At 40.2% G+C, this 13385-nt stretch overlaps 1 protein-coding gene across 1 annotated transcript in view; it reads left to right on the top strand.

Moving 5' to 3' along the window:
* The first annotated feature begins 3795 nt into the window (after nt 1–3795).
* Nucleotides 3796–13385, top strand: part of si:ch211-264f5.6 (carcinoembryonic antigen-related cell adhesion molecule 5) — a 14256-nt gene continuing 4666 nt past the window's right edge. Inside the window, exons 1-6 of the mRNA XM_058404777.1 lie at nt 3796–4050; nt 4265–4597; nt 5105–5383; nt 7058–7324; nt 12703–12981; nt 13221–13385. The exon at nt 13221–13385 is cut by the window's right edge and continues 93 nt beyond it. Coding sequence (XP_058260760.1) covers nt 4002–4050; nt 4265–4597; nt 5105–5383; nt 7058–7324; nt 12703–12981; nt 13221–13385 — 1372 coding nt within the window. The 5' untranslated portion in view covers nt 3796–4001. The remainder of the gene's footprint in view (nt 4051–4264; nt 4598–5104; nt 5384–7057; nt 7325–12702; nt 12982–13220) is intronic.

Here is a 13385-nt window from a genome sequence, read left to right as displayed (position 1 = left end):
CTAGATAGTGGTCTGAGATACATTATATTGCAGAACATTTTGGGATGTCTGCCTTTACCTGCACATGAATGTAATATGGAGTTTGCAGTTATAACAGCTTCACCTCTTCTGGGAAGGCTTTCCACATGGTTTAGGAGTGTGTTTATGGGAATTTTTGACCGTTCCTCTAGACGTGCATTTGTGAGGTCAGGCACTGATGTTGGACGAGAAGGTCTGGCTCACAGTCTCCGCTCTAATTCATCCCAAAGGTGTTCTATTGGGTTGAGGTCAGGACTCTGTGCAGGCCAGTCAAGTTCCTCCACACCAAACTCACTCATCCATGTCTTTATGGACCTTGCTTTGGTCACTGGTGTGCAGTCATGTTGGAACAGAAAGGGGTCATCCCCAAACTGTTCCCACAAAGAGCATGACATTGTCTTAAATGTCTTGAAGCATTAAGAGTTCCTTTCACTGGAACTAAGGGGCCAAGCCCAACCCCTGAAAAACAACACCTGAAATGAATGATTTAGAGGGGTGTCCCAAAACCTTTGGCAATATAGTGTAGCTTCTGACTGGGGAAGTGTGATTATATTTTCTATATTTAATCCGAATGTTAGAATAAGATCAATAGTGTGACCTCCATTATCAGTGGTTTCTGAATAACACCTTCTGAATCTAAGATGGTCACTGCTGTTCTCAGAGGATCTTCTGACTTATCAAAACAAATGTTAAAGTCTCCTATAATTAATGCTTTGTCTAAAGAAACAACTAGGTTTAAAATGTAATCTGAAGAATTCAGAATATGGCCCTGGAGGTCTGGAAATAATTAGTGGACACCTGGTTGACACCTGATTAGCCAGGTGTCCAAGTACTTTTGGAGATATATAGCCTAAATCCTAAAGTCGGAATACATCATGTCAAGGTTTTTTTTTCTTTTTACATTTGTTGTAATTAAATGTTTTATCAGATCTGTATAAACCCTAGAGGACATACACTGTGTTATACACTGTGTTATAGCGCCCCCTATTGGTAACAAAATGTGGGGCATGACCTCAGACATCAGCAAACAGGACAACCTGTGTTATTTTCTGGAAAATAGAGGTGGAAATAAGGTAAGCTGCGCACATACTTCGTGTGTGTGTTTGTGTGTGTGTGTGTGTTCTGGGAAGTCGACTTATAATATAATATTGCACATTGTATGTTTTATTAATTAATACTGTATATGTATAAAATGTTTTATAACAGCATTTGGCTGAGCACCAGTAGGATTTCCCAAAATAACCACCAAGTTTGGTGGCAAAAGCTTGATATCACTGTTTGTAGCTGTTTGAATGGCAGCCATTTTGTTTACAAATCTCAACACTGAGTTTCAGATTTATAGGACAAATACAAAGGATTTGTATATTAAGCAAATGATCATGAGTCTCATTGGGAACAGGTGGTCATAATGTTATGGCTGATAGGTGTATGTGTATGATAACCTGTTGTCTTAATAGTGAGAGCCTTACATGGAACTACTATTAAAGTTTTGTGAGATGAACCCATTAAAAATGCACTTACAGATTAGCACAGAGATCCAGGATACTAAGCTATAGCTCGACTGGACGGTTCCTGAGAAGCAGTTATCTCAGAATGATGGCCACACCAAAGTCTTGTGCCAATCAATACACCCATGTGATCATGAGTTAGGATCCACCTCACAGTAATAGACTGGTATGTGGCCATGTTTTTAATAAACCTCAATAATTATGGAGAGTAATTTGACACTAATGTTGTTAAAACAGGCCAAAAGTCCTAGGACTAGCTTATAAAAGTTGGTTTTGTGTATTATGTAGATTAAGAAATCCATCATGGTGGAAATTAATTTGCGGATTCCAGTTAAATTTGGCTCAAGCCAAGGAATAAGATCATTTTAACTATTATTGAGATGCAACAAACAGACAAATAAAACAACAAGATGTTTAATGACATATAACCTGATACATAAAAAAAAATAATGATAAGTTTTTGAAATGTCAAGAGTCAGTGGTTGTTATAAGTCCAGAAAAGGTCCAGGGGTTCTCCTGGTTGAGGCTCTGCAGAAAGACACTCCTCCTCATTCTGTCTATCTTGCCTTTAAAGAGCGGAAATGCTTTCCTGACCATTGTTTGGATAGCTGAGGTCCATCACTATCTACCTGACCCTGGTCCAGCATCGCTTGCAGTTCAGAGAGCTCAGTGTGGATGGAACGTTAAGCTGATCGCACCACCCTCTGGAGAGCTCTCCTGTGGTGCTGTTCTTAAACCAGGCTTTGATGTGTCCAGTCAGGATGGTCCTGAGAGGTAGTTTGAAGAGATGGACCTTCTTCACAACAGTGTTGAAGAAGAATAAGAAGCTTTTATTACCACCACATATTATTACATTACAGCTTAATTCTTTCCTTCACATATCCCAGTGCTGGAGTCAGAGGGCAAGGTCAAGCTGCGGTCAAGCACTTCTGGAGCATTGAGGGTTAAGGACTCAACAGTGGCAGTGTTGGGGCTTTAAACCCAGTCTTCCATGCAACAACCCAGCATCTTACCCACTTAAACCACCACTGTTCAAGTGTGACAGGTCCTGGGTGTTACCTAGATATCAGAAATTGTGCACTCTCTCCCCTTGGGTCTTATTGATTCTAAGTGGTCAGTAGTTCCTCTCCTGCTTAGTGTTCATGCCTTGGTTTGACTGACGTTCAGGAGAATTGGCACCATATTTCCAGGTCTCTAGGTAGGCCGTCTCATCGTCATTCGAGCTCAACAGTTTCTTCAGCAAACTGGGCAATGGTGGTGAAGGTGAAAGTAACCAGTGTACAAGTTTACATTTACTACATTCCATTTTACCCAACTCTCTATAGTGGACATTTGTAGAAAAAAATTGTAAGATTTGTCTGTGTATGCTGAACAGAATTAATATTTTTTAAAACACATCCAAATAAATCAGAAATTTATGATGAATCTTGTGCTTTGGTTTGGTCAATTTCCTATACACAAACTAGATGATCATATATAATATGCATTCAAACAATCAAAGAAACAAACGCAGAGTGAAAGTGTGTCGAATTTATGAAATCACCAAGAGGGGGCGCTGTCTTATAACACTGACTGGTTTAAATACCATAGGTTTACTTTGACTAATTGTCCAGCTCTAAAGATATAAGATATAAGTAGCACAGTCTACATTTATTTACATGTACACTCTCATAAGCTGTTCTTTTAAGGGTAATCTAGATAGTTAAAGGTTCTTGGCTTTCAAAAAGAGTTTTAACTTCAACTTTTCTGATAAGGAAACTTTGCAGGGTTCCACCAGAGAGCCATCGAAAGACTCCTTTAGGTTTCCAAATGTTCTAAGAATGTATGTTTCTTAATTGTATGCATGCTGTGTGCAGAAACATATATAGGGAAGATGTTGTGAGGAACTCCTTCTTACATTAAGTAAAGGTTATAATGTGATTTGGCACGTGCTGTATGAAAAGGTGTATTGACTCATTGCATGACATGTTGGTTTTCCTTTAACATATTTTTTTTTTATTAACATGCATTATAATTAGTGTTGCTTTTATTTTCTTTCTCTAAACCAGGTGTGTACCGTGTATCCTTGAAGAGAACTCTCTCATGTCTTAATTCACTCAGGTAGGGTGTGATGGGATAAAAGTTCAGGTGGGTTCTGAGACATTTTTTTCTTACATTACCGTAATGGCTCGAATATCTAGTTCCTTTAAACATGCTATTTATTATGTGTGTGTAGCGTAAACAGCTGTAGGATCTCTCTCTCTCACACACACACACACACACAGACACGTACAGCGCGCGCGCACACACACCGATTTGGCGTCCTAGCAGCATTGATTCCATTAAGGTCTGTACTACTCAGTGCACGTCTGTAGGATATTCGGGATTGAACCTAGGTGTGCGTCTAGGGTGTGTCTTCTTACACTCATCAAACTGACAGATCATGACCGAACCTGGTTCCTGGTTGTGACTTGAGAGAGAGACAGACGGGTTACAATGGATTTGTACAAGTCCTGCTTGATTTTGTTATTTCTAGCAGAGAGTGGTAAGTCCAGAAATGTTCCAAATAAATGAAATAAAATGTTTAAATCGTTAGTCTATATAAATATATCTTTAAAAAAAATAAATAATGGTAGTATTTGTGTTCACTTATAAACGGAGCCTAAATACATATTTGCTGTCTGCTTTACATTAATTTAAAAAAAAAAATTAGGTGTAGGTTATTTTCTGGACATTTCTAACATCTCTTCAACCCTCAGGTCTCTGTTCTGGTGGTCAGATTGTGATGCCAGCAGAGTTGAGCGGTGTGAGGGGTAGAAGCTTGAATTTGACCGCAACGGTTTCTGTGACTGATGTCCAGATGGTGAACTGGAATTTCATCTCCAAAAGTGGCTCCACTGTTCCCATTTGCACGGCCACGGCGCAGAGCGAGAAGGTGCACGATCCGTACCAGGGGCGCGTGACCTATTACAGGGACACGTACACGCTGGAGATTCGCTCGCTCATTCCCTCTGATAGCGGGACTTACACTCTGAATGTGGTCCAAAACAACCTGGACCAGGTCGTGGGTCAGACTAGGCTCGAGGTTCTGGGTGCGTTAAATCTATTTGTGTTCATTTTCTGTTAAAGAGATGCATATTTACTTAGATTGGCTCGTGCAGGTTTATTCTGGTATATTTTATATTAGATAGATAGATAGATAGATAGATAGATAGATAGATAGATAGATAGATAGATAGATAGATAGATAGATAGATAGATACAGATATAGATATATAGCTAAGTTTATACTTTAACATCATTTATAGAACAAGTAATGCATATGTTATTAAGCTTTATAGCATGTTTATAACCTATAAGGCATAGGACGTTAAAGTGTTAAAAGTTTAAACCTATTTACTTTTTTTGTTTTGGTATGCTTTAGAAATGTAACAGCTCAGATGGGTGTGGTCATTCATGTGCTCAAGTGTGTTAGTGAGGCTGACCAGACATATTTGGTGAAAAAAATGTCAAAATGACTAAGAAAAGAGGTTCATTATCTGTGGTTGCACCGTATGTATTGTTATAAATGCTTGACTCATCTCCTGTATCTCCTACAGAACCTGTAGCAGATGTGAGTGTCACCTCCACCCTCAGTGAAGCAGTGGAAATCAACAGCACTGTAATCCTCAACTGTGCCGCAAAAGGCTCTTCACTCTCGTACGCTTGGCTAAACAACTCCGCTTCCTTGGTGGTGGACGGGCAGCATATAGTCCAGAACGGCAGCCAGCTCATCATTAAAGAAGTTTATCGTACAGATCTACTAGGTCCAATCTCCTGCACAGCCAAGAACCAACTGGAATCTTCAACTAGCGCCGCTTTCAACCTCACCGTCAACTGTAAGTCCACAAAGCATGCTGATTAGGACTGCAGAGTGCACACAGAGTGTTTGCTGACCTGTTGATACAAAATAAATGGTGCCGCATATTGTAGTGTGAAATGCCTTGTAGAGTTTCAGCAACAAGCTTCTCTTAGCATTTCCTTTACAGTTACCTTGAGTTTTTGTTTTGCTATAGCACATGCCCTAACGTATAGACAAGCAGAAATGGTCAGACAATGAAATCGGAACCACACAGTTGATCTATTTTTAAGCATTACACCACTGGCTACAGTAAAGCAGTCGTGTTAGCTTATTTAGCTCTGAGCTTTTGATTTGAACAATGCTCTGATCCCAGCCTTTCATAACTGACAGCAGTGCACACAGCACTGTGAACATTGTGGCAATAGAACAAAGCCTGTAGAGGGATACATGAGGTCATGGAACAATTCAGGTACATGGAAGTGTGTCAATAATGCACAACAAAAGAAATGTACCTGGTGCGGTGGGATGTGTGTAAGCCGTGTCAGCTGGTTGCTGCTTTGATTTAACAGCGAAATACATGGCACATGGCAAATTTAAACACACTTACAGAGGTGGAAATCCCTGAGGACATGTGGTTGGATTATCTAACATATACTATATTGGCAAAAGTTTTGGGACACCCCTCCAAATCATGGTGTTGTTTTTCAGGGGTTGGGCTCGGCCCCTTAGTTCCAATGAAAGGAACTCTTAATGACATTTTGGACAATTTCATGCTTTGTGGGAACAGTTTGGGGATGACCCCTTCCTGTTCCAACATGACTGCACACCAGTGCACAAAGCAAGGTCCATAAAGACATGGATGTGTAATTTTGGTGTGGAGGAACTTGACTGGTCTGCACAGAGTCCTGACCTCTGACAGATGAAGTTGTTATAGCTGCAAAAAGGCAGGTCAACTCCATGACAATATAGTGTACCTGGTACACACAGTCCTCTGTACATTGCGATAGGACTGCGATGGGATTACTTGCTGTAATCCGTTCAAATTTGAAACAAACATTGAACAACGGGCTCTCCAATAATTTCCTGACCTGCACACCCTCCTGTACGCAAACTTCTGTCATCACCTACATGATGAAGTTTATCAAACTAAGATGTTTATATCTATACATTGTGATGCCATTTTCCATGCTGTTTAACCTCAGACTGATGTTTATCAGTGACCTGCACGTGACTGATTAGTGAGGATAGACATGCACGTTATCTTTATCAGGAAAAAAAGGTTACTGCAGCTCTGTTTCTGTAAACTGTTTTCTGCATCACTGCAAATGCAGCTCTGTCACTGTGTACTAGACAAACCCTTACTGAGCATGCTCGGTCTGGAGATGTGTGTTAGGCTACAGTACAAATGTTCTTTCTTTTTTTTTTTATCTTACCAGACCTTTTCTTAAGAACAAATGAATGTATGTATGATTTATATAGAATCATCATATATATCCAACAGGTAATCACTCTCAGTGATTTTTTTGTTGGTGCAGTCCATCTGGTTTGAGTATTTGTTTCTGAAACTGGTGTGATTTCTTTCTTGGATCAGTTTAAACATTACAATCATGCTCAGATGTTCGCAAACAAACTGTCGATGGTTTTCTTGTGGTGACAAAGCAGGTTTTATTAATCTAGCTCTTTTTTTCTTTGCCTTTCCCTGACTCTTTAGATGGCCCTGATCCTGTCACTATAAAACAAGAGCCTTCTGCTGCTTTCCTGAAGAAGGGATCCAACCTGACGTTGTCATGCTCAGCTAAGTCCAGCCCTGCTGCTGAATTTGTATGGCTTTTTAATGGAGCTGAACTTCCTCAGAAGAATGCTACAGTATTTTTTTCAACCCTGGCAGAAGATCAGACTGGAAACTACAGCTGCATGGCCCACAATAGCAAAACCCTGCGCTACATCACTTCAGAGGTCGTTAAATTGTCTGTCCTAGGTGAGTCCTTCAAAGTACATATGAAATAAAAAAATAAATAAATAGTGGACTCCTCTTGAACAAGTCATTCTGATTGTATAGATTGGTGTTAAATTTGTTAACACAGTTCAAGGATATTGTTTTATCGTGGAGACCCCTGTGCTAACCTGGTGACTGTTAGCTATTGGTGGTGTTGGTATTGCTTGACAAAATCTAAATTGCTGCAAATATGACAATGAATATCAACTGTGTTACTGAAGTATGAAATGTGAACATATCCATTTGGAAAAGGCAAATAAACCTTTAACAGTAGCTATACATATCAATATAAAAAGAATACAGTTGAGAAGGTTGCACTTTTTTATAGCTCAGACAGAGTAGATGGAGAGAATCTGTGATCTGCTATCTTCAGGTCTATCTTCAGAGGCTTGTCCTGACGCCTTGGCTGTAGGTTAGGGTCATGCTGAAAGGTGAACCATCAGTCTGGTGCATTCTGGAGCTGGTTTTCTTCATAGCATTGAAAGTTTGCTCAAGTCTGACCTCTCCTCAATCCCTGCCTCAGTATAGTATGATGCTGACACCTCTGTGCTTCACTGTAGGGAACAGCTAATTAACCTGGTTTCCAACAGTTATTTTATTCAGTTATCTTTTTCCTCATGCTCCCAGGAACTACCATGAGGCCTGATTGTTGTAGGATTTTTGAGATTGTGTCCCCCTGGCAGGTCTGTCGAGGACTGGTAGAGTGTCTTATTCTCTCAGAATGTGCTTTTGCTTCTTGGTCACCTCCCTGACCGAGGCTCTTCTAACTCAGTTGCTGAGAATGGCCAGATATAGCAAAAGTCTTGGTGATTCCAACCTTCTTCTATTTTACAATATTGTGCTCCTGTGTACTATAAAAATGATTTTATGCATTATAGAGGATCTAAAGAGAGTTCCTTGGACTTTATGTCTTTGTTTTTGAGATGTGTGGTGAATCCGGGTGAACATATAAACACAGATTCTCTAAATGTCCAGTCTATAGAATTTACAACAGGAAAAAGTTCTATAGTCATCTAAAGATACACTATATTGCCAAAGGTTTTGGGACACCCCTCCAAATCATTAAATTCAAGTGTTGTTTTTCAGGGGTTGGACTCAGCCCCTTAGTTTCAGTGAAAGGAACTCTTAATGCTTCAGCATACCAAGACATTTTGGACATTTCCATGCTTTGTAGGAACAGTTTGGGGATGACCCCTTCCTGTTCCAGCATGACTGCACACCGGTGCACAAGTCAAGGTCCATAAAGACATTGATGAGCAAGTTCGGTGTGGAGGAACTTGACTGGCCTCAACCCGATAGAATATCTTTGGGATGAATTAGAGCGGAGACTGTGAGCCAGTCCTTCTCGTTCAACATCAGTGCCTGACCTCACAAATGCACTTCTATAGGATTGGTCAAAAATTCCCATAAACACACTCCTAAACCTTGTGGAAAGCCTTCCCAGAAGAGTTGAAGCTGTTATAGTTACAAAGGGCGGGACAACTCCATATTACGTTCATGTACATGTAAAGGCAGACGTTGCAAAACTTTTCCCATTATAGTTTAATGAAGGCAAAAAAAAAGAAGTACCTGAGCTCAGTTTCATAGCCTTAATTAAGATAATATGCTACAGCTACAAAATTCAGGAGAATGATGACGACAGTTTTGTGGTTAACTGTGTCATACACTGCTAAGAAGTCAGCATGATGGTTTTGGAGGTGTTTCTGTGAGATACAGAGAGAGACGGTCGATTTGAGGCAGTGCATTTGAGGATTTTAGAAAGAAAACTATTTAAAGACAATGCTACCAAATACTAACCAAGCATATGTCACTTCTGACTCAAAAGTTGACCTACATCATTCTCTGTACAGTTTCCTAAAGCAGAGAAGTGGGCATCGCTGAGAAACTTGTCTCAGGAAGTAGACCTAAACCACAACTCTGTCTGCCTGGGTTTGGTGACTACATGCCATTGAAAAGAATGAACAAATAGCAATGAATTTATTTGGTATAAGAAATTAAGATAAGATAATCCTTTATTGGTAACACAATGAGGATAGAGATAGCAACCAAAGAAAAATTTCGAGATCTAGAAACTTTATTGGATATTAGATTTATTGTCCAGTTTCACTGGTGTGGACTTTTGTTCTCAAAGTAATGCAGTTCTCTGTAGCTGAATCAACGTGGAAACGTGTGTGTGTGTGTGTGTGTGTGTGTGTGTGTGTGTACACTGCATACCAAGTTTCCGAGGTTGTTTGCTCTGAACAATGCTAGGTAGCTTTCCTGTATGCGTCATTGCTATGGTTTCTATTTGCCCCATATTTTAAAATACATGATGTCTAAAAGCTACAGAAACAGAGTGTAAATTGTCTATAAACTTTATTACATTAAAAACAAAAAATGAATTGTAAGAAGTTTAATCAGCATCCAGTTCAGTAAATGAGCAACAGAGACAGGTGAAGAGGAAGTTTTGTGTATGTAATATTATTCAAGCAGCAGGGAAAAGGCATGCAGGGAATGCTGCTCAGTCGGTGTGGTTGTTTGCTCCAACTGACCGTGATGCGTTTCAGTTTAATGACTATCTGAACCAAAGTAAAAGGACAGAAGAGCAATGGATTATGAAAACTGCTTAAGAAAGAAGGAATTAGGGGAACACTTAAGTGTTATAAGTGATTGTGAATCACCTGCTTTGGTGAACAACATATGCACTGGGGAGAGAACAACAGCAAGACAGGTGGTGCCACAGACAATTGCTCCTTCCTGACTGATTTGTCTTTAGTTTTGTGTTTTGTTAGGGTCCGTGTCACTACTTGTAGCATATGAGGCAGAAACCTGCAACCCAATCAGGTTGCACAGGTAGTCCAGCTCCTCCCAAGGAGGTTTGTTGTGTCTTCCAGCACAGTTTTAGGAGATACCAGGGGACGGACCAATACATGAGGAGAGCTGTAGAATCTGCTCCTTTGTGTGAGGAGGAACACTGCTAAAGCCATACAAAATGACCTCCAGCAGGCTACTGACCATAATGTCATGAGGACTGAAAACCTCTAGTGGGACCTCTGCTCACAGCCCAGCACTGTGGAGCTTAATTAGCATTTGGCAGAGAACACCAGAATTGGCAGGTTCACCAGTGGCATCTCACTCTCTTCATGGATAAGACCAGGTTCACGATGAGCACATGTGACAGACATGAAAAAGTCTGCCATGGGCAACATTATGCTGGCTGCAACACCATCCATTATGACCAGTTTAACAGTGGGACAAAGATGGTCTGAGTAGGAAATCCTTGAAAGACCTCTACATGCTAGCCAACAGAACTCTTAGGTGCTGGGATGAAATCTTCAGACCCATGGTGCAGTGAGCCCTGAGATCCTCCTGATGTATGACCATGCCCGGCCTCATGTGGCCAGAGAGTGTACGCAGAATCAGAATGACAAGGCATTAATGCTGTTGACTGGCCCTTACATTCAGACCCGAATCCCATGAAACCCTCTAGGAAGTTATGTATTGAAGCATACAAAGTTTCCACAGACGAAGTAGCACCACAAACTATCCAGGAGTTAGCTGATGCCCTGATCCAGGTGGGCTGGGAGGACATCCCCAGTACATAATTCAGGAGTGAACACAGGCATGTGGGGGTCATACACACTACTGACCTATATTATGAGCTGCCTTGATAAAATGTATGCAAGTTAGATTAGTCTGCGAGTACAAATTTATACTTAGAGTTTTGGTGTTAATTGGAATCCAGACCTCGGTGCGTTGACAATTTTGGTTTCCATTGGACAAAGATTTTCAACATGAATATTTAATTCACTGAGATCTAATCTAAGTGTTTCCTTAAATTATTTGAGCAGTGTATATATATTTAGACATACATTTTACGTGTAGAATATTGTCTAAGCTGAAGGAGTGTAGAATGGTGAGACAGCATTAGGGAATTTTTTTGCAAAAGGTCTTGTATTTTGAAGTACAGTTGGGGTCCTAAGCTTACGTATGCCTTGCAGAAATGCTAATAATCAAACGAAAGAATGGGGCTCATAGAAATTGCACTTTTTTAAGTACTCCCATGAATAAGCTGTTTTTCATAGAGATGTTTACATAGACCCCACTCGACACAATAATAACTGAATTTAGACAAATGAACCAGTTTAAAAGTGACACAACTTAACACAACTTGTGCAACAATTCACTGATTCCTAAGAAGGCAACACATTACATTAAGAGCCAAGTGGGTGTAAACCTTTGAAAAGGATAAATGTAAATTGTTATTATATTGCCTTGTGGAATACATGTAAATATCTAAAGATGCTATAAGTCAGATCTTTAATAAGGAAATAATAATTTAAATTCAAATTCCAAAATCAATATTATAATAATATTATCATATTGCACAGTTTTAAAATATATAAAATATATAATGTTCTGCAGATTTGTTTCCATAGGTATATTTATTATAGTGTAATAATATAAGAACCAAGGTATTAAGAAGGAATAATAAGAAGAAGACTTTATTATTGTCACATATACATTACAGCATAAATATTTCCCAACTTCTTTTGGAAGATGGGGTCAGAGCGTAGGGTCAGCCATGATACATTGCCCCCTTGAGCAGAGTTAAGAACCTTTCTCAGGTGCCCATTGATGGCAGTTTGGCAGTGCTGGGGCTTGAACCCTAATCCTCTAGGGTTTTAAATAATTCTGGGGCCCTTTATAAAAGTCTAAATGCAAATATCTTCAACACTCTGGTGGGATAAGGGAACAGCAGATAGTGTTACTGCCTCACAGCCCCAGGGATCAATCTCAGGTTACAGTAAAGGTGGGCTTTAACGACTGGGAATTCTGGGTTTCATTAAACATGGGGCGAAGCAAACTGTGTGTTTGTGAATGTACCCTGCAATTAACTGGAATCACATCTGGGATTAATTCTCTCACCCTGATCCCAGTGATACAGAAATCCAGATCCTCTAGATCCATTCTATAAGAAACATAAAGCAGCTACTGAAAATGACATAATTTTTACTGTAGCATTTATCAGGAACTTGACTGGCCCAAGTCCTGTCCTCAACCCCATAGAACACCTTTGGGATGAATTAGAGCAGAGACTGTGAGCCAGGCCTTCTCATCCAACATCAGTGCCTGACCTCACAAATGCACTTCAGGGGGAAAGGTCAAAAATTCCTAAAAAAACACACTCCTAAACCTTGTGGAAATCCTTCCCAGAAGAGTTGAAGCTGTTATAGCTGCAAAGGGCAGGACAACTCCATATTACATTCATGTGCATGTAAAGGCAGACGTCCCAAAACTTTTGGCAATGTAGTGTATCACAACAGTATAAGAAGTTCAGATGAAATTCCTGAAATGTACTCAAACCTTTCGTTTAACAGAAGCTATTTCCGGGACAAGTATCAGTGCCCCTATGGTGCCTCTCATCGCTGGGAACGGCACAGTGAACCTGACGTGCACATCCAGCACAGGGAAAGCAGACAGCGTGCAGTGGCAAAAGAACGGCAAAGCTCTGGATAAAAGCGAGCGCATCATCTTCTCCACGGACAACAGCTCTGTCACCATCCTGACTGTGCAGAAGGAGGACGCTGGAGAGTACAAATGCCAGCTGACGAATAAAATCAACAGCGACAGCAACAAATACACCCTGACGGTCAACTGTAAGTGTATTGATGCTGTGATTTCTGATACAGGATACATGTCTCTTATAATTGTTGGATGTATATTGTTGCTGATTCTTGAGTCAGGGTCACATTTTATATGTTTACACTAAAGAGAATTGGCTATTAAAACATCATGTGGTTAGGTGTGTTGCTATGAATACATATCCAACTCTGACCATTGTGAAGAAAAGTACAATCTTGCAATTATTTCAATCTTTTTTTTGTTCTCCTGTCAGATGGTCCAGATAATGTGGCAATAAAGGGAGACAAACAGGCCCTTATGGGTCACACTGTGATGATAAACTGCTCCTTTGCCTCGTACCCAGTTCCCACATTTGTATGGAAGTTCAACGACACGGTTTTACACGGCGAGACAAATAACTGCTTGACAATCACGAATT

The sequence above is a fragment of the Hemibagrus wyckioides genome, linkage group LG12 (genome assembly GCF_019097595.1).
Source record: "Hemibagrus wyckioides isolate EC202008001 linkage group LG12, SWU_Hwy_1.0, whole genome shotgun sequence".
NCBI classification, from domain to species: domain Eukaryota; kingdom Metazoa; phylum Chordata; class Actinopteri; order Siluriformes; family Bagridae; genus Hemibagrus; species Hemibagrus wyckioides.
The sequence above is the reverse complement of the archived record's forward strand: the minus strand, read 5'-3'. Positions and strand labels throughout refer to the sequence as shown.